Below are 21,216 nucleotides of genomic sequence, written 5' to 3' on the forward strand. Positions count from 1 at the left end.
CAGTTTTTAGACACTAGATTTCTAATTATGATAGCTATATTTTGTTTACAAATTGCAGAGTCCTCCAAGGATGCTTGCCAAATTGTTAATTCCAGCTGAAGATAAATCTGAAGAACATTTCCAGTATATATGAAATAACCATTCATTACAAGACAGTTCCTTCCTACCAGTTCTACAGATGTAAACTTTTCTTAGACAACTGTCATTTCTATGATCAACATTTAAAAATCTACAAATACGGAATGCAGAAATTGGATCTTAACTTAAAATTGGGGGAGGAAAGGATTCCTTGAGTATGTGTCTTTATGTGCATATACAGTATAAATGCACATATATTTAAGAGTATATTTCCCAGATTGTAAAACTCCAGTTTCTCCTTTCTGAATTGATACTTGGGCGGGAGATTACCTGAAAAGTAAAACTGAGACAAAGAGGGCATTATCACAGGGCAGAACAGTTATAAGAAACCTGCTTCTATTTGCTTTTTCCTTTCACAGACAGGTCTGTCCAAAGCAAATGTTACATCACAGGTCCTCATCGCTGGAGACACAGACTTGTGTGCTTTCTGTTCAAGAACATCCAGGCACAACAGGCCAAAATCTCAGATTTCAGACCTCTAGGCATTTGGCACAAGCTCTTTCTAGAGCTGCATTTCAACTGCTGCTGCCTGAGCCTCATCTCAAACCTTCTCCGTCAGTTTCAATAAACCAGCACCACAGAGTACAGCTTTGCCAAATCTCAACACTGAGGAATAAGGCAGGCCAAACAAGAGAGTTTGACATCAAAGCCTTCCACTGAAGCAGCGGGAACGAACCCAACTCCAGTGAGTCCTTTCAGGATAACCTAAGTTGAGCATAGACACTCATTGACAGAGTTGTTCTGGCCATACTCAAGACACTGTTACAATAAATGCCACAGTACCAAGCAAGCAAAACACTGATTTTACACTGCAGTAGTCACTCCTTTTATACTTTCATTGTTTACTCTTCTCCTTACATAAAGGCTCATTTGTCCCTAGAGAGATGTTATAAAATTCAAGCTGCCTGAATTGCTAATGGACTTATTTCGAAGTTAATTAGTTTAACTTCAGAATCTGGTCTTCTGCTACATCTCTGCCTGCTAGGAGCAGATCTGTAGGGAGAACCAACTAACTATACATGTTCCAGCAATTTTATTGGTGTTTTAACTTTGGATTAGGGCTGAATGCCTGTTTGTGGCTGGTGTGCATTATGTGCGACCCTAGAGCCCATCTTTTGGTATAGTTACTCCTAAAAAGAATGTATTTCCTCTGTTTGCAAACCATCTCACAATGCAATCCAAAACACAATAAACATGAAGGATCAGATTTGCTTTGAAGGTGCCCTACTGATCCTCTTATGGAATAATTTAAACAAACCCTGTAATTCCTCCCTAATAGGTTCCCCTTTTGCTTGCAGAGCTGATGTTCAATGACCAAAGTATCAATAAAGTTTCTCTTAAATTCAAGAGAGTTCAACCCTTTTTTTGCCCTGTCTACACCCAGTAGTTAGCAATGTTTTCAGCACTTTCAAAGATAGTCCACTTAACCCTCTTAAAAATGTGGAACTGTTTCCTATCCTTCCAGTCATCCTGATTTTTTTCACCTGTCTCAGAAGTTTTTAACTGTTTGGAAATCTCTCTGCTCCTTTACAGTCCGAAACAATCCAAGACACGGTGTTCCTGGTATCAAAGAGAATCTTCTGGCTGTGAAACCACATTCAGCAAAAGCATCTTTCTATAACATTCTTGAATAGGTCAAATTGTGCACAAGCCACCACTTTGGTCTCAGCCAAGTCCCCATTTCTCTTTTACATGTGCCTAGCAAAAAGAAAGATAGCAAGTCAGCAGTTTGAAGGCATATTTTTTTCCTCCCTGAATTACATCCATGGCATTTTATCAGCCAGCATTGACACATTCTGTTAGATAATATCAAGACAGATTAGCCAGGAATGGGACAGTGTAATATGGTACAGAACTCACAAAGAAAATACTCCTTAGTGAAAAGTTCAGCCTCCCTTATGTTGGGTAAATATTTTAAATTAATCAGATTTTGTATAAATACTAAATTTTGTTGTTACATGACACCAACCACCTCAGAAATATTTAAGCTTACTAGCATTATTAAAAAATACTTTCATTTTAAAAAACCAATACATTTAACTAGTGCATGTTTTGTGAAATATAATGTATGTTAAAAATAAAAATTATGTCAATTATTTGCCTTCAAAGTCTAAAAGATTTTATTGAAACTTTATTCTATATTGGTACAACTAGCAGCCAGCTGCAAGTATCTACAAGATCCTTGTATTACATTCCACAAGACATATCTAATAATGAGAGGAGCCTGCTTTTTACAGAAAAAAGTTATTCCATCTCAAAGAATACCCAAAAGTGTTCTCTTTTCTGAGAATACTTGTTTTAAATGTGTTCTTCGGAGCTGCTCCTTCAACAATAACCACAAGATGTCAGCCTTGTAAAACAAAAACTCCATGAAGTAAAATAGGAAATTCTGGGATTTATGTTCTGAATCATGGGTTCTAACTATTATACATCCAAATCAATGCAGTTCAATGATTTTTTTTTTTTTTTGATACAGGCACTAAAGTTACTCAAAAAAAGATAAAAGGAAAATAGTAATAAAAAATGAAACATGAAATTCTCTCCTGAAGGATACAGATCAAGACCCTCCGGCCACTTGGTTTGAATTACAAAACACAAGAAAAACTTGTCAGACAGCAAGAGAAAAATTTATGATTCCAGCATTGAAAATAAACTACACAGAAGATACTATCAGTGTAGAAACTACAGAGAATTTAGGTATAAACAAATCAAGAAACAGAACAGAGAAGAAAGTAGTCTCCCAGAGAGCTTAAGGAAAGTTTGGTATTTAGTAAGGGAAAACAATTATGCATCCAAGCCAGCTCAGCTGTGACAAAATTTAAAAAATAATAATTTAAATCTATGCAGGTTCAGTGAAAATCCAAGGAACAATGAAGCAAATTATAGCATCCTATGCTCTGTAGGAAAAAGTGAGAATCTGGTATGTACAGAAATGCTAGGTGAAAGGAAGGTACTAGCAGTGGAAGTCAGATTTTTTCATTTATTTTGTGCTCAAAACTTCTAATTAAGTTTATAGCACCGTACCTGAAGGAATAGCCTAAAAAGCACTTCCAAAGATTTGTGACATTTCCCCTTTTTGTACTCAGCAATCTGACATTGCAAGGAATCCATGCACAAATAAAAGGGTAATATCCTTGCTGCAAATTCTATTCACAGCTTCTAGACAGAGATTAAGCCTTCAGGATCTTTTTGTGCACTGCAGTCCTGGAAGGTTTTAAAAGACTCTGTAATAAGTCTACACTATTTCCATTCAGTGACCATATTGCTAAAACACTTCCCTTCTGTGGGTGCACTGACTGCCTTTTAATGAACAACTCATTAATTATTAAGACGAGAAATGTATTAAATCTCATCATGACTGTGGAGTAATAGGTCTGACAGCTAATAGGAGTTAAAAAGTCATTTCCTTTGACATGCCAAAAGAAACAGCAATAAAACAGAACAGAGGCAGGAAGTCATGGGAAGAGGGCATATCAGCTAAGTAATCTGGAGGGATTTTAACATTTCTGTTAAGAGAAGAATGGCAATTTCTATGCATAGCAAGCTAAGCCAATTGAGACTTGTAACAGAAGTGGTAAACGATAAAAACAAAAATCCACAAGCATTTAGCATAATTATAGTAAGTGAATTAAACATTTAGGATCTTAAATAATTTATCTTTTTCTCATTTATAAATGAGAAGCAATGATTTATGGTACGGAGAGTAAAAGTGCAGCACGTGCTTACAGTACATCCATTAGTCCACACAGACACCCTTGTACCATTACAACAAAGCAGTTCATCTTCCTTTTTCATTGAGAGGCTGATACAAGTAATACAACAAAAACCAGACAGTGGATACTTACTGCAAGAAACACTAACAATCCAATTCAATGATGTGACATTAAAAGGAGTGGGGGAAGAAAATCAAATTACCTAGACACTAAACTAAGAAAAGCTTACCTTGCCAGCTGTCATTGCAAACACAGAGCTTCTCTCCTGTCAGGTCACAGTAGCCATGATCTGGACTCCCACAGTTGGCTTTACAATATGGAATATCACAGGCCTCTCCTTTCCAGTACTTGTCACACTCACAGTACACCCGGCTCGGTACAGACAGACTGGTTGTGCACTTGCCATGTTCTGAGCAGTTGTTAGGGCAAGAGTTAATTCTGGAAAAAAATAAGTATGTAAGTTAAGAGAAATGATGATCCATGAGCTGATGACAGTGGTTTCATCTGACAGTACTCCAGCAGTATTTGTTAAAGTATGTTTTACCCTGAAGAATTTCCATGTACTGATAAAACACAAGTTTAATGATGATTTTACAAGGCAAATGAGCTCAAAGGTGTTCATCCAGTCTTACATACAAAGTCTGTGATGCACTCAAGATCACAAATACCTTGCACTGCAACAAGTATTGACATTAAGCAGAAGGACGGGCCCTGCTGAAAAGAGATCACCACCTACTTTTCTCCTACATTCCAGTATAAGCACTCAGTCCCTTCAAATGTTTGTTATCTCTAGAAACAATCACACTGGAAGTAACTGAGATTAAACTCTCCACCACAGGCATACAATGAAAGACTTTTCCTGAGTAGCTTTGGTCCATGCCATAAACAGTATGCCTAACATCTGGGGAGAATAAAAGAGGGAAAAACAAGTAAGGAAAAATACAAGATGGCTAACATTCTGAAACTACTTACAGGCAGCACTTCATGCTTTGAATCCTTAATAAAAGAGCCACCTTAACTCTGCAGTCCAAGATGAAAAAACAGGAGAGCTTAGGCTGAAATAAGTCTGTGACTGCTATGGGAGTGAGCATTTCTGTGATACACCCCACCAAACACTGAGATCACAGGCAACTGGAATGCAAAATTAAGCAAAGTGATTCCAGAAATGCAGGCAACTCCTTGGAGATTAGGGGAGATGCAGGCCATGGAAGTATGTGGGTCCAAGAGTTTCCATGAACTCAGGCAGTAAGTCCCTGATGAAGTCCAAATAGGATTTGAAACTTTTTTTGATGACTTACAGCAAAGGGTTGGGTTGAAACTCAGAATAAAGTGTTTCTAAAAGCCTCTAATGATAATACAGACCATTCCTTGTAGATGTGAGAGATGGATACTCTTCACAGTCTTCCTTGCTCTTACTGAATGAAGAAAGGACTGTTAAAAGTTAGCAAAGAATTGTTCAAGGCTGGCCTTTGACAAGATGTTGTGGTAAGACAGTCAGGAGACACATTTTTGTCTTCTAGAGACTCACATCTCAAAGGACTGATTCTGTTACCCTGCTAAAATAGGAAACTCCACATCTGACCTGCAAATCTCCTGAGGGTTTTGTCTGGTGTTATGGCATTAATTCCATTGATGGCATTAACAGCTGTATGCTACCTCTGTGAGGAACCCCTCCCCCAACCTCACAGGGAGAGTGTTCTGCAGGAAGGTGAACAGTTAAGTTTTTCCATAAGGAGATACTAGTTTGAAAGTAAACCATTTCTCACTCCAACTGGTTCATTAAGGATTCAAAGAAAATGAGAAGAATTGAATCAGTAGAATTGGAAGCCAAGTTGCCTGACTCCAAGGAACAGAAAATATACTCAGACTGTTCTGGAGTAATTACAGTTGTTTGCTACTGGAATGGCACTTTAGTCACAGATTTTGTGTTTCTGTCTTCCCCAAAATAAAGGAATACAAGCAGTCCATCAAGATGAAGTTGAAAAACAAGGAAGAGGGTAACAGAAGCAGAGTGTAATAGACCAGTGACAGAAGCAAAGTTAATGCAGCCATAAAAAGTAATTGTAGGCACTTCTTTATCATAAAAACTGTTACAGTTGGTTCATTTAAAAAAAAATTTTAACTATCCATTGCAATAAAAGACACAGAAGAACAGAGTACATCGAATTTCATGAGTTATACATGTAACGGAATTAAACACTGGCAAGTTTTTTCATTTATTTTAAATCTACGAAAAAAATTAGGTAATGATACATTACATTACCATACACCACATTACCAAGTAAAGAAAGAATGCACATACACTCATTTCTTAAGAATGCCAAGTCATATTGCCATTTGCTCCCAAGACAAATAAAAAAAGCATAATAAAAGCTTCAGGGATAACTGAAAAATTTATGTAATTACAATAGAAAGTCTGCCAGGTGATTGCAGTTTACTGATGTCCACTGACAAAAATTAAAAATACCCAGTCTTCTAGGCTGCCATTTCCAATGCAATGTATACAGTGAGGTTTCCCAAACCTTGAATAGCTATTTATTATCTGGTCAAAGGTGGGCAATCTGCTGCAAATTACAGCAATAATCTTCCCACAGACAATTTAAGAAGTACTGTGCCAAGAGCAGAGCTATGGTCAGAAACACGAATTTTAAACTAATAAAGAATATGACAAAAATATTACATGTACTTCCACATAAGAAATGCAGTGCTGGCCACCACACCCCAATAACTGGTATTTCAGAATCTGAAGGGATTGAGAGAAAGAAACAAGCATATCTCCTACCATGGAAAAACTGTCACATGAAGAAACAGGTCCAAAAGGACCAAGCAATTCCCTCTTGAGCCAAGGCATCCAGTATGAAGAGATGTTGCATTGTGTCACATGCACATCCCAAATGAGACAGAAGTTGCAAACTGGTGCATATAAAAAGGAAAAGGCTCAGGTCTGCTGGATGCGTATTTAGAGATGCTGACACAGAACAGGAGGCTGGACAAAAGCAATCATGGTTATATCAGATTAGACTTTGCCATCAGAGGAACTAAAAGACAGGGCAGGTAAGATTTATGAAGGCAGAGTGCAGACTGAGATGGAAAATAGGAGGGGAAATACCCAAGAAGAAGAAAAGAAATTGAATTAAACAATTAAATTGTGTGACTGGCACAAAAATCCAAGTGGAATTGCCGGCAAGGTTTCAAAAGCCACAGTACATTCAGCAAGAAAAATCAAGCAACAGATGATCCTAGATGATTCCCTAGAGAAGGGAATTTATATGACAGAAGATATAATCTCCCTTCTAGTCCATATGACAAGTATATGTGTTGGATAAACACTGGAGAGGATACATTCTAGTTCCATATGGCATAGGAAAAACATACTCTGGGAATGGCCATGTGACTTCACTCAAAAAATCCATACTCTAGGCGTTTTTTGCCCTAACTCACACCTTAATAATTTATTATAAGCCCAGGCCCCTGGTTTTAGACACTTATCACTAAGTATGATTCTTATGCTATGAAAAAAACAAAGGTAATTACTTAGTACAAAAATACTCACGAATAAAAAATGTTAAATCCCGTTAGGTTATAAGCAGCATCACTGAAAAAGTGCAGCAATGCATAGCCAGATGTAGTAACCACTTCAGGAACAGTTTCATTTCCACGCACTTCAGGGACTATCAGACCACTGGAAAAGAGAAGGAGAAACATGTTTTTAAGCAATCTTTGGCATAATTGGGGGGGAAAAAAAGGAAAGAGAGAGTTTAAAAAGATAACTTATAATTAAAAAACTTCTTTTTAAAAAACAAGTCATAAAATGTGTATAAAACTTGTCCATGTCTCTGCAAGGTCAGGCAGGGGTTTCCAGGAAAATGCCTGTGTATAAGCATTAACATTCCATGCAATGTCAGCAGTAAGTATCCAAATAATGGATTTATGCTATGATTATCTAACCAAAACTCCAATGTTTAGGAATGCATTCTAATAAAACTTTACATACATGTTCCCACAATAGTAAGATAAGAAAGCAAGCAGTTAACATATTAAAGCCTCTGTTACTTTTTTCCCCCCAATAACCAAAAATGTCCATACATGACTACTTGGATTGAAAGATTAATTAATACACTCACCTAAATACAGCTATTAAAGGTGCATATATTGAATCTCCATCGTATACATACATATGGTCCCAACTACATTCTGTGGCAAAGTGATTAAATCTTAATCTTAGTATCGCATTTGGGCTGGAAAAAAAGAACATTGATGTACAACATTATTTACAGAATTACTGAGCTCATAAGATAAAGAACTCACAGTAGAATTGATCATGCCAACATAACTGTATTAAAAGATTTTGAGTAGTAACTAAACATTTCAAAGTGTGAAATAACAAAAGCCAGGGCAAGAAAATGTTTCCCTTTATCTTAGAAAATTTTAAAATAACATATTCTGTCCAAGACTAATAATCCCTAAAGTTAATAAGATACTTAAAATCACCAGATTTTATCAGTGTTCAGAACCACAACTTTAGAGCAACTAAAATATCTCATATTAATACACTAGCTTTACTTTACAGTATCAGGACTATGAACTTTAAAGAATCTTTCAAGATAAAATCACCTATACATCCTCTTTCCAGTATTACACTAATTATTAAAAATAAAAATCTTAAAACACAAATCTGAAATTGCAACCAATATTAGTGCAAGTGCCTGCTTCCCCCCCTCTGCCCACAAGTGGGAAATGTCACCAGTTGTTAGCTGAGGTCCAAATGGATCTGTAAACTTTCTGAAAGGGGAATTTTTATATATCACAGAATTTTATATATATGATTATATATATATTATCATTATATACATATATATATACACATTCCATGAAATATAATGATTATTTTCTTTTAGTTCTCCTCACTACTGACAGGCTTGAGTGCAACTTGTCAGTTTGGAAAACGTGGGGTTTTGTGACAGATCCTTTGGAGAGAGCTCTTTGTTCATGTTTTAAGGCTGAATATTATACTCATATGTGACTTCCTTGTGTGCTGACATTTTGCACGGTGCTCCTGGGTTGCTTTACTCCTCCCCAGACTGTGCAGCACATTGATTCCTCCAGCTACCCTGGCTACTCTGCCATCTCCTGAGAACAGGAGGAATGGGGTGGGGAACAGCTTCAAAGCAGAGTTTGCCTGCAGTCCTGAGGCGTGTTTCCACTTTAGCACAGAGCAGTGCAGTGCAAATATTCCTGAGCTAGACTGAGTAAAAAGAGAAGTCTAGATAGGTCAGAAACATATTCAGGCTTGCCATCTAGATATCAAAGCTTCATTTTAAATGATTTTGCAAACTACCTGTATCTTCACTGTTGCTTTGTTTAAATTACTGTCTGCATATAAGCAGACCAAAGTTAGATCAGACACATCATTCCTGAACTGCAGCAATGGACCACGTAATTGAGATTATGACAACATGGAAATACAGAAGGAGTTAATTTTCTTCTAGAATGTTAGTAGAACTCTGAACTAGAGTCAGCAAAATCCTGACCCATACCCTGAGGGGAAAAAAATCCCCCTGAAATGTAACCAATTTGTGCCATTAACACTTAGCCATACTAATTTATGTGTCTCATTATATCTTCAGGCATGTCTGTGTGTTTCTGTGCTGCATAAACTGAAAAATTAGCAACAGGCATGAGACATCTAAACTGTAGTCACAAAACTATTTTAAAATTAAGTACATGAGGAGCTGTAGAATGCAAAGGAAAATACTTTATAGAAGCACTAGCTTTTGAGAAACACATCACTGAATAAGCATTCTGTACTTGAGGCCATTCCTCATTTATCACTGATATGAGTTGAATAAGATAAGTCAGGTAATGAGTTAAAAAAAGAGATTCTGTAACTACTTTTGGAACTTCTACAAAGGTACTCAAATGTGCAACAAATTTATCACTGGGTTTTGAGGGCCTGCAGCACTGGCCAAATACCGATGTCAGCCTAATTTTTGCCAGCAATTTGAATAGGAATGGAATTCAGCCAACTCTAAGCAATCCTGAAAATCCTACTACCATTTTTTTTTAATTCCATATAATACTTAAACAAAACCAAAACAAACTAACAAAACACCAAACTGTTCATATTGTATCCTCATGCAGTCTCTATGTGGGTTATTTTGATCTCTAGAACACACAGTACCAAACCATTCAGAAAATTGAAGCTATAAAAATAGATACTTACTATCCTTCAATTAACCATGTGCATTTAGTTTTATATTTATAATTTATAGGTCCATCTGTTAAATATCCAGAAGGTTCTGTTAACCTATAAGAAAAAAAACAGTGCTGGAATAAACCAGAGACAACACAACAGAACATGAATCATTGACATGCCAGTAGAATCTTTCTGTTTGGAAAGAAAATTCGGAGTAGGGAAAACAGTCAAGTCTCTCTTTGCATTTCTCATCACACTGTTTGTGCTCATAAAAACTTGAATTCTGAGTATTCTATATCATTGATTTGCTTTCTTCCCCCAGGCATTCACTTGTATTTTTTCTAGTTCAGTAGCAAATAATTTAAATTATCCTTCACACAAAATGGATCCAAGCCAATGTAAGGGAGTTTTGTTTAAGAGCATTTTGGTTTGCTTTGCTTATTTGCTTTGCCATTGCCTTACAACTTACTTCTGAAATAAGACAACACCAGCCATGGGAAAACTCTCCTAGATCAAGACAAATTAAGATATAAATTTAAATAAGCATATCTGTCAGCCTCCTCCTCTGTTATTCCTAGTCAGTACCCTGTCTCTTCACAGTGGTCTCCAGTGACTACCCAGGAAGGAGTTTAAATCCCTACAGATTCTCCACACAGCATTACACCACCTTCAATGACTTGCAGCTCAGGGACACTTTCAGTCCACAGCTGTGCCTTTGGGTTCATGTTTTATACCACTCAAAATGTAATGATCTGTGTTTTATTTCCCTTCTTTCCCTCCTCTGCCCCTTTTCCAACCTGGGAAATCCTTTCTCCCTGCTTTTAATATATCTTTTGTATTCTCCTAGAGCCTGCTGAGATGCAACACAGATCAGCATATTGTATTCAAGATGCAAGTGAACCATGAATCTGCACAGCAGCAATATTATTTCCATTTTATTCTCTGTTCCAATTTAAGATTTTATTTGCTCTTTCAACAACTACTATTCTGACATTTGAAACAGAAGTAGCTGCTGTAACCTTTTTTTTGAGTGGTAATAGCTCAATATTCATCACATATAGAAATTCCTTTAATGTAGAAAGAGAACCTTTTTCATCTATTCATATATATTACTTTGTATTAATCTACGCAGTGATAAAACAGTAGATTAAATCCAATCATCTATTAACATAAAAGCTTTCTGAAAAAGCCTGGTATCTTCAGCACACTGTATCATCACTACTCCACTCCATTTTCTGCATCCTTTATGATTATGGTCAGGCCTTAACACACATCTCTGGTGGCCTTACTCCACTGGGGAAACAGACCATCCCACTCTTTAACAACAAATAATAACAAATATAAATACATCCTCAGAAACACTCGTTTCTTTCACTATATTGTTGAAAGAGAATCATTAAGAATAGGTATCACTGAATAAGAAAAGCTTTGTTTGTCTGGTTTTTGTGGGGGTTTTTTCATACATAAGATTCCAATCAAAATCATTTCAGTGCTGTCATATGATTTATATACAGAAGTAAAGTCTTATTTAGAATCCAGAGAAGATTTATTTTCCTGGAAGAAGTGTGAAATATTACAAAAACTTATTTGCAGTCATGACCATTGCCTTCTTAGTGGTTGTATAGTGGAATGGAGGTGACTTACAAGAGTTGTTTTTATTAGTTCAGCCCTTTGGGACTAGTAAAGCACAAACAATTTCCCTTGTCTCCTAGGCTGATAATTTTTTGGTAAGTAGTTCCTTTTGGAAGAGTAGATAGCCTTTGAAACAGCCATTTCACTTGTTGGGAAAAAAAGTAAATAAATAAGAGCACGACATTGCTTTGCAATAATGTTCATAGAAAATGGTAAGATAAGGGGTTATTCTATTTAAAATAAATACATAGCAAGACAGATGGAAATTACTTTAAGTTTCTTGAGTCATACCAAGAACTTTTCTGTATTATTTTTCTTTCCAAGTGTTATCAAATACCAAATCCCATAACTAACAAAGATAAGCAGTACCACTTTCAGGTAACCCCTTGCCCAATCAAGGGCAATGTTCTCTTTCATATAAAGCCAGGTATTCATCGGCAGTTTTCCTCTGTGACTAACAGTGATTCTGTCAAATAACCACAATCCAGATGAGTCAACCTGGCTGTGCACTCATTAGTCACAAAGGTGCCTGCACTGCACCCCACTCCTCGCTCACTGCTGAGAAAGCCTCAGCGATGAGAGGAAGCCAGAACAATTTGTGCAGCCTGCTCAGGCACCACAGGTTTGTCACACCTAGACTCCAAGCTTCTGAACAGAACACGCAGGGGAGTAGCTGACGCTGTATATTGTCATTGAAATTGCACATTGGTTTTCATAAGCACAATAATATTTTTTCTAGTTGGCAGGGTTATAATCAAAGCATAAAAAGAATTAGAGGGTGCATGGCAAGAGAACATTTCCCATCTTGTATAGATGAGAAATCTATACCGATTTCACATAAAACAGATCTACCAAATAACAGAAAGAAGTCGGGATGCTGCACATTTAAAGGCATTCTGAAGCACCAGTGACAGATCAGTCACTCACCAATTTATCAGTCAGCAATAGCTTCCATGAAAGGTGTGTGACACTACAGGGCATTTCATTCACCAGACAAATACACCAGAAATGCAAGGGCTAAAGCCAACACAGGGCAACCAAAATGTGCAACAAAGGGATAGCTACATTCACCTGGAATATTACCACTGCTGTAAAATAATGGCAAATATAACTGAGATAGAATATACAGTGGCAATGTTTATATTTACCACTGCAGAGACTTTAAACCAAGACTGATGCATTTCAGGAAAAGAGAAAAGTATGTTCTAGTTCAGTCAGAAATTATTGGTCCAATATGAAGGAGTAGTCAGATTAAATCTATGCCCTGCAATACATAAGACGTCAGAGCAGTTTATTAAAATGGCCTTCCCTGCTGTAATATTTACAGATCTGTGAAAAAGCTGTCTTGTCATCTCCTGTATCTTCCTGCAAAAAATAATACCACCAAATCTTCCAGAGAGGGACACTAATTTAAACCAGGAAAGTCACTGGCTATTTTCTGTCATCAGCAGAACATGAAGATCTACAAAACTGCTGGTAGATGGACAGAGGTCTGATTTATAATACCGGTGCTTTAGGAAAAACAAAGCATAAGGTACAGTCCTAATATTACAAATATTCACTATGAAACAAAGAGTTATGAAGAAATTAATTTATGTGTATATTACTTAGTGCTACGCTTCTACTGATAATTTTAACAAAATGTTGGATTACTTTGCAATTCCTACTTCAGATGTATCTGAATATACAATATAGAGCATATTTTGCTTTATGGATCAATCTCAATATCAGTATTGGTGTGTCAGTCAAGAGCTCTTCTCTCCATTGCTGAAAAATTTTGCTCCATCTCCTTTGCATCTTTAATGAAAATATGTTTTATTAAAAAGAAATAAAAATCAATAACTGTGCTTCAAAGTTATAAGATGAAGTTCTTCATAAATAGATGTACTGGCAACCTTTCTAGTTGAGACCTTGTGCTTAACATTTACACCAGACAAAGAGACTGCACAGATCTGAGATCAGCTGAATATATTAATAGAGATGGAAAAAAAATTCAGACCACCTGGCAGCACAAGCCTGAGTCAGTGAGGAAGAAATGCAGAAGTGATCAAGAGGCCATTTCTCATACCAAAATATTAAGTGACAGACTAAGAAGGTTTTCCAGTATTTTTTTCAAAGGAATATCTGAAAAACAGTATGTTCTGAAAAACCCACAAAGCCAGATTTTTCTTTTCCAGGCATAAAGCATTGACTAGCACCTGATAAAAATCCAAAGAATTTGCATTTGATTTTCCTGTATTTTTACATTTATTGTATAACTTGCTGTTGGTTATTTTTTTTTCACAGCACATATGAAAACAGGGTATACTGAACATACTGTAGCTCTAATTTTTCTTCAATGACTAATCAAGAGGAATAAATATTTAATACATTAAAAAAATATTTGCATATGCCAATCACACTCCTCTGCTTGTTACATACTGCTTTGCACTAATAGAAGAAGGTATATTTAGAAAGACAGTAAGGACATTCACTACAACTTCTCACATGACAAGTAATCACAGGCCTGCTCTTAAATAGGTTTCAGTTTACTCATTGACAAAGTAGCAGTTTCTGTTGCAAAGTGTCCCTAGTGATTAATTCGGTTCATCCTGAGTTCATCCTTCTAAATTATTTCAAACAAAACCATGCTCCAAAACTCACAGAAAAGTAAAATCAAAATTAGAATGCATAAACAATTTTCCCCATAAGGATATATCCTGTATTTCAAGAAGCTTAACACTTGTGATTACAAAAAACTAAATTAGCTGGGATATAAATCTGGTGTAAAACATCAATTTAAGGTTTATTCTGGCAGGTGTTCTGTTTCTGAAAAAGGCTGTTATTCTATAGCCCATTTTTGTAATAGTCCCCAAAACAACTGAAGGGATGCTATAGAAGTTATTTCCAAAGTCCAAACTTATATGGCATCTTTCTTATGCAATGTATTTTCCCTTACATAAAAGAAATCTGTTCCCTTGCTTAGGCTGCACAACATTACATAAGCTCACAGAACACAGACAGGACAGGTTGTTTAGAATAGGATATCTGAATGCGTGACTCTGAGGGATTCTACAAAGTGACTTGAAATAAGAAAGTGTGGGCACAGTCTTACAAAGAGCTGGTAAACAGACCAGATGCAAAAGATAAAACTAGTATTACAATATTAAACGTAATATTTATTATATTTAAAATTAAATGTGAAAATATGCATTAACTACTCAAGAATTTTCTTCTACCTCCTCACAAGGTGGTACCTGATTTTTTTTTAACCAAAAACCTCTTAAACTGCCATTTCAGTTACAACATGCCCTAACACCTCTCCAAACCATACTGAAACTTTGTCTGTTATTTGTCTGATCTTATCTTAATAATTCCAATGACAAAAGTCTACAATCTTCTTAGGCAACCTATTTTAGTACTGACCTATTATTAGAAAGTATTTCTAAATGTCTAATTCATCTTTCTTTCCTTACTTAAACATATTTCCTCTAGGCAGACCTGGAAATCAGGTAATATTCTTCCCCTTTCAGCTCACCTTTTACAACCATCTACCTTCAGCCTTTTCTTCTCTGAATAAAGCAATTTAATCTCGCATTCCTCACGAGTCATTTTCTAGACTTCCTTCCTCTAGAGGTTTTCCAAGTCATCTGCATCTCAAAATGGTGCCTACTTCTCCGGCTGTAGCCTGACCAGCATAGCAACCAGAGAATTATTTAATAAACATAATGTGGCCAGTTCTCCTGAATGTAAGTAGCAGAAGAACTGCTTTTATGCTGATTTGTGTACAACCTGTAATTCCCCAAGATTGCCAACTTCCTCCACAGGAGGAACTAAATGGTATTACTCTAGTTCATCTTACTGAGGTTAATCATGCCTGCTCAAGTGTAGAAATTCAAATCCAATTCTGCCAGTATCAGGCAGTATTATATGGGATCAATGCAGCTCACATCAGCTGGAAATTGCTGCATGGAAAATTTCATTTATAACCACTTGTGCAGTAGGAAAACCTTTTTTTCTTTCTCTGATATAAACAGTCACTTAAAAGATAGTAACTTCTGGCCACAATGCTTAGTGAGGAACCCTACTTACACAGCAATGAACCCCACAAGAAAAGAAAAAATTCTATTTGTGTATCTTTGTGATAAAGGTCTTCAAAAAAACTCCTGCATGTTTCATAACAGCCCTTTTTCTATTACTCAACTACGTCAACAGTTTCTGAATATTCATATTCATTATTCATGCACCTTAAAAAGCACTAACATAAAGGCAGTACTAGCAAAAATTAAAACTCCAGTGCACCCATGATCTTCATCATTACAGTTGCTTTAATTTTGTATACTATAATGCAAGTCATTCAAGCAATTACAACACGGCACCATTTTTTGTGTTGGTTAAAACTAAGCAGTTGTCAGACACCAGCACTGTGAATTAGAGGCACTGCAACAAAGTTTTCCTCCTCATGGTTCTAAATATTAAATCCAAAGAAAAGTACTGACACATAAAGAAAAGAGCTTTCTACTTTTTCTTCATGTAAAGAAATTTTCCCCTTAGGTTTCCAGTAACAATACGTGTCAAAATGATCCATTTCAAGTTTTTTTGACAAAATTATTCACAGAATTATAGGTGAATAAAGTCCAAGAGATAAGGTGAATAACAGGCACAGAAATCTCTCCCACTGCACAAATGATTGGAGTATTTTCATTTAAACGCTTGATACATGAAGGGAGAAAATAACCCTACTGAAAGTATAGCTGCATAGAATGGATCTTGAAAAAAGCCATCCTGACTTTTGTCTTCAGATTTTTCTTCCAGATTACACGCATATATATTCCCTAAAATATGTGAGTATAAGCCATAAGTATCTAAAAAACCAATCCAAATGCTGATTGTCTTGAATCTAAGCAAAGAAATACACCACTACTAAGCACCGTATCACCCCAAATATTCAGAAGTTATCAACAACCAAGAAAGCTTTTATGGTATCTAGTTCTACACAGATAGATTTACATGTAATATTTATGAAAACTTCCTATAAAATTGAGTGGAGTTGAATCAGTCTACAGAGTTCAACAGCAAACTCCATATTTTCTACAGAACTGCTGCACCAATTAACAGTTCAAATCTTGCCAATATTTTCCAGGTGGCAGTGGTCCTCCATCTCAACTTGGAGATCAGTGCCTTTTAAAAGATACTGCAAATAGCACGGTATCCTCCACTGACCTGGAAAAAACTTAGTGAAAAGAAATGAAGTGAAAGAAATGTAGTTTCGCCTCTCTTATCTGGAATACTACAGACATTTCTTATTTCCTATTTTAATATCATGGTTCAACAAAGTCATATGAGACAGGCATATACTCTATAAGAAATGCTCAGGCTAGTTCATAGATGTCATCCAAAATTCTGTCTATAAATAGGTCTGCCACCATGCTTAAAATTAAGAACTGATAGAAAATCAAGTTGGCATTTGATACAAACACAAGACATGATATAATACCCTGTATCACCATCCCATTCAAGTATGGCTGCAAATGCTACTCCGCATATAATATCCCAAAGGTCAAAAAGGTATATAAAAATCATTCCTGTTTTGAGTAAGAGGCAGACCATCTACCCAATGCACTGACTGAACTTCTTGTGTTGAAACTCACAGTTTCACATCTTGGTTACTCATTTTCTCAAAAAAAGAGCAAGGTTTGAAATAATCAAAGTTCTGACAATTCAGTCTTGATTCAGAAGAATATTAACAGTAATACCAAAGTTTTCTCAAGTATGCAGATAGTTACTATTAGAAGCAAATAGGAATCATAAAAGAATCTGCCAGGAAGCAAGGAGACACCCCATTGCTCTAACATTTTACAATGTTTGCTTCAGCCAAGAGTTATTTTTATGGCCAAATGTTGCCAAGATAATGAAGCAATTAATTAAAAAAAAAAAAACCAAGAACACATTCCACCAGACTGAAGTGGTCCTATTACTTACTTTTTCCTACCAGATTAACACTGTTATTATTTCATTTAGAAAAGTTCTGTACCTTCATAGATTATGTTGCTTTAAGATCACCCTTATGTTGCTTTAAGATCACTCGGAGTAACACATTATCCTTATATTATTCCCTGTGTTGAAAACAAACAAAAAAAAGTTATAGTTTTGGTTTCTTTAACAGCAAGAGCTCTTTTTTCTAGGATTTATTTTCCACAAGGCAGCCTCCATTTCCAAAAGTAACATGGTTTAAGTGTATGTTCTGGCATTATTTTGTTAACATGTCAAAGCTCTGTCAGGGTACACTTCATCCCATCTTCCAGATCACCACTTGTTAGGACCAATATTGATCCCAGGTGGATCCCACTTGCAACACGAGCTGTTGACACATGACCAGGCAGACAGCTCCCCACCCACTGCACAGATCCCTTGTCTAGACCCCAACACATCCATGTCTGTACCAGGAGGGTGTGGGAAACCATATCAAAAGCCTTGGAGAAATTCAGGTAGACAATGTCTCAGCCCACATCATCAATAAAGTTACTTAGTTGCAGAAGGCAATCAGGTTTGTCAAGCACATTTTGCCCTTGGTGACTCTCTGCTGACTTGTCCCACTCATGTGTTTCATCTGACTTGTAACAGTCCCCAGGAGAATTCATTCCATAACTTTCCCAGAGACAAAAGTAAGACTGATGGGCCTAATAATTTCCTGGACCTTCCTTTTAGTCCTTTTTGTAGATAGAGTTGTCATGAGCTTTCTTCCAGTCTTCTGAAATCCAGTCCCTCAATCTCCACGACTTCTCAAAGATTATGGAGAGCAGCCTCACAACAGGAGCCAGCTCTCTGAACACCCTCAGATGGATTTTCTCAGGGCCCATTCATCAGTAGGGGTCAAGCTCCCGTAATAGCTCCCAATATTCCAAGCTCCCAGTAGTTCCCAACTATCCAAGACCAACTCCTCCACTGACGACGGGTCTGTGTTTACATCAACCTGTAGCTTTGTTCCCAAGGCTGGGGGCCCAACAGTGCCAGTACAGACAGATGTGAACCAAGTGTTGAGAACCTCTGTCTTTCCACATCGTTGGTGACTAATTCACCTCTCCTGCTTAACAGGCAATGTTGTGTTTTGTTCCTGCTTGTTTCCATACCTGAAGAACACTCTTCTTGTAGTTTTCGATACCTCTGGCCAATTTCAATTTAAGCTGAACTTCTGCTTTTCTGACTGCATTTCTGAACACCCTGGAAATGCCCTTGTAGTCCTCACCATGTGTTTGTCTGCTTTTCCATCTCTGGTACAGTTCTCTTTTCAGCAGACTCAGAAGCTCACAGCTAAGCCAAGGGGGTCTCTTGCTCCACCTACTTCCCTTACCTTTAAATACGATTCAATCTCAGTAGTTTCTATGTTAAAGTAAGATTAGCTACAGGTTTTGATCGAATCACAGGATTAACATGAGTGAAGGATAAAGTTATTTAGGAATTTTTATGCATTTGTGTATGTACTTTATACATACGTATATATATTTATATACTGAGCCATATATATGTATTTTATAAGACTTCTATAATTAATCGAACATGCTACAGTATTTTAAGATGTGGAGCAAAAAGCACATTGGCAAGGCAGGCTGAGGTACTTGGCAACAAGGTAATGCACTGTGCCAATTTTTCACTGTACATCACCATAAATCTCATTTTCACTTGTGACCTAGTTCAGGGTTTTAACTTAAGCTTCCTGAGGTAACAGGCAAATGCTCTAAATCCAGTGTGTCACCAACTCCTAAATTTCTCCTTGACTATTTAAATCAAGTATCTATGCTCACCACGAGGCATCTGTTTCTGCCTTCCAGTCATTTAATATCTAACCATCAGATTCCATGTCTGTTACGGACAAAATTCTCATGGCAGGAAACTACCTCATACCAGAAGGCTGCAAGCACCAGGTCACAAAAGCTATATTAGTTTTGAAAACACAAAAATGCAGTAAAATTTGACACACACACACTTTCCAAAGGAAAAAAAGTATAATTTTCTCTTAGCATCCCACCCTAGGACAACCATAGCAGATTTTTTTTTTTATTTTATATTATTTATTATTTGTTTGGTTTTCAAGACTTTAAAAAATTCATTTATATATATAAAATTATATTTTTAATATTTATATATATATTAAAAAAAACCAGCAACTCCTCCTTCCTCTCTCTCCCCCTTCCCATCAGCACACATGCAGCTTCATAAGAGGTTCCCAGTCTCCCAACAGAGTCTCAGCACAAATGTTGAGATAAGAAGAGACGTAAGTTCTTTCAGAAATTTAATTGATTAATAAATTCAAAGAGCTGGTTACTGAGTAGATTTCAAGTACTGTCTTTCAGATAATTATATAGATAATCACTTACTTCCAATTTCTCTGGCTGTAGCAATTATCAGGACATTACACAAAGGCCATCCCTCTGTTTGCAGTAAAGAAATGGAATAATGGCATTCATGTCTCTAGGGTACTACAAAGCATTTTTGTTTGGGGAAATTAAAGATTCTTACCAGTAATAAAAGAGCATCATTTCAGAACACATTTTACTCATATGGCAGGTGTCATTTCACTCATATTTTCTGCTTGACTTTATAATTCATGGGTATGTCACAACGCTGTTAGCAACTTCCAACACTCCCTCTAGAAGTGGATGAAGAGGTATAAGAAAGAGACACTATGATATTTTGAGTGTTAACCATGACAGCTGCAAGTTTCCCAGAACCAATCATTTAATATGTTGGTAGAGGGGTTTGGGCGTGTTTTTGTTTGCAGGGGTGTTTTTTTTGGTTTTGGGGTTTCTGGGGAGCAGTGGGAGGATATCTCTAGTCTGTAATTTGTTCTGTATTTAAATATAAAACCAGAATGAAAGAAATACTGACGCCAAGTTTAAAACAACAAACGAAAGGTTTTAGCAATTTTAGCGAAATTTAGGAAGGGGGAATGAGAACATAGGAAAATTATGCTGGGACTGTTGTCCCTCCCCCCCCCACCGGGAGAATACAGGTATGGGGAACATTGCTTGGAATGCCCCACTTTAACAGAATATAACAGCAAAACACACACCTACAAGCCCAGAACCCTCATGGGCCTGTTCATGCTATCCTTACAGGGATAGAGCAAGGCATGTGGGGGACACAGCCAGCCTGCCTGGTCAGTGAGAGGCTACAGAAAGTGTAGAACTATCACTGATGAGCAGGAATTCTTATGATTGCTCCCAGGATAACAGGCTCTCAGAGGCTGACGATCTAACTTCTGTTAGGGGAAGTCCTCAAAGCTGCTGCTGATCTATTCCCACTCAGGTCAAACACAAAGCAGAATGGATTAGAAACAAGGGCCCACTCTTCATCAAGACAGTATAAACAGAAGTTACACCTGTACAGAGAGAGGAGCTACTGGTACACAGCTTAGTGTTCAAAAGCCAGTAGGATTCGACAAAGCCATATGCTGAATTCTAAAGACAGTAAATTAGGCTGTTGGAAACAAATAGAGGAAAAGAAACAAGAAGGCAAGTAATCACTCTGAAATAGGGGCAGGAAAAAGCAGGGACCCTA

General features: G+C 36.8%; 1 protein-coding gene across 5 annotated transcripts in view; it reads right to left on the reverse strand.

Annotated features, from left to right (window-relative positions):
* ATRNL1 (attractin like 1) overlaps positions 1-21,216 on the reverse strand; it is a 442,356-nt gene that overhangs the window by 392,827 nt on the left and 28,313 nt on the right. For all 5 annotated transcript variants that reach the window (XR_004241537.1, XM_032116252.1, XM_032116251.1 and 2 more), the window contains exons 2-5: positions 10,075-10,158; positions 7,976-8,089; positions 7,405-7,533; positions 4,081-4,289 (exon numbers count right to left, since the gene is read on the reverse strand). Coding sequence is in view for 4 of the 5 variants with exons in the window: in XM_032116252.1 (XP_031972143.1) it covers positions 4,081-4,289; positions 7,405-7,533; positions 7,976-8,089; positions 10,075-10,158 (536 nt within the window). In the remaining variant the exon portion in view is untranslated. The remainder of the gene's footprint in view (positions 1-4,080; positions 4,290-7,404; positions 7,534-7,975; positions 8,090-10,074; positions 10,159-21,216) is intronic.

The sequence above is a fragment of the Corvus moneduloides genome, chromosome 8, assembly GCF_009650955.1.
Source record: "Corvus moneduloides isolate bCorMon1 chromosome 8, bCorMon1.pri, whole genome shotgun sequence".
NCBI lineage: Eukaryota > Metazoa > Chordata > Aves > Passeriformes > Corvidae > Corvus > Corvus moneduloides.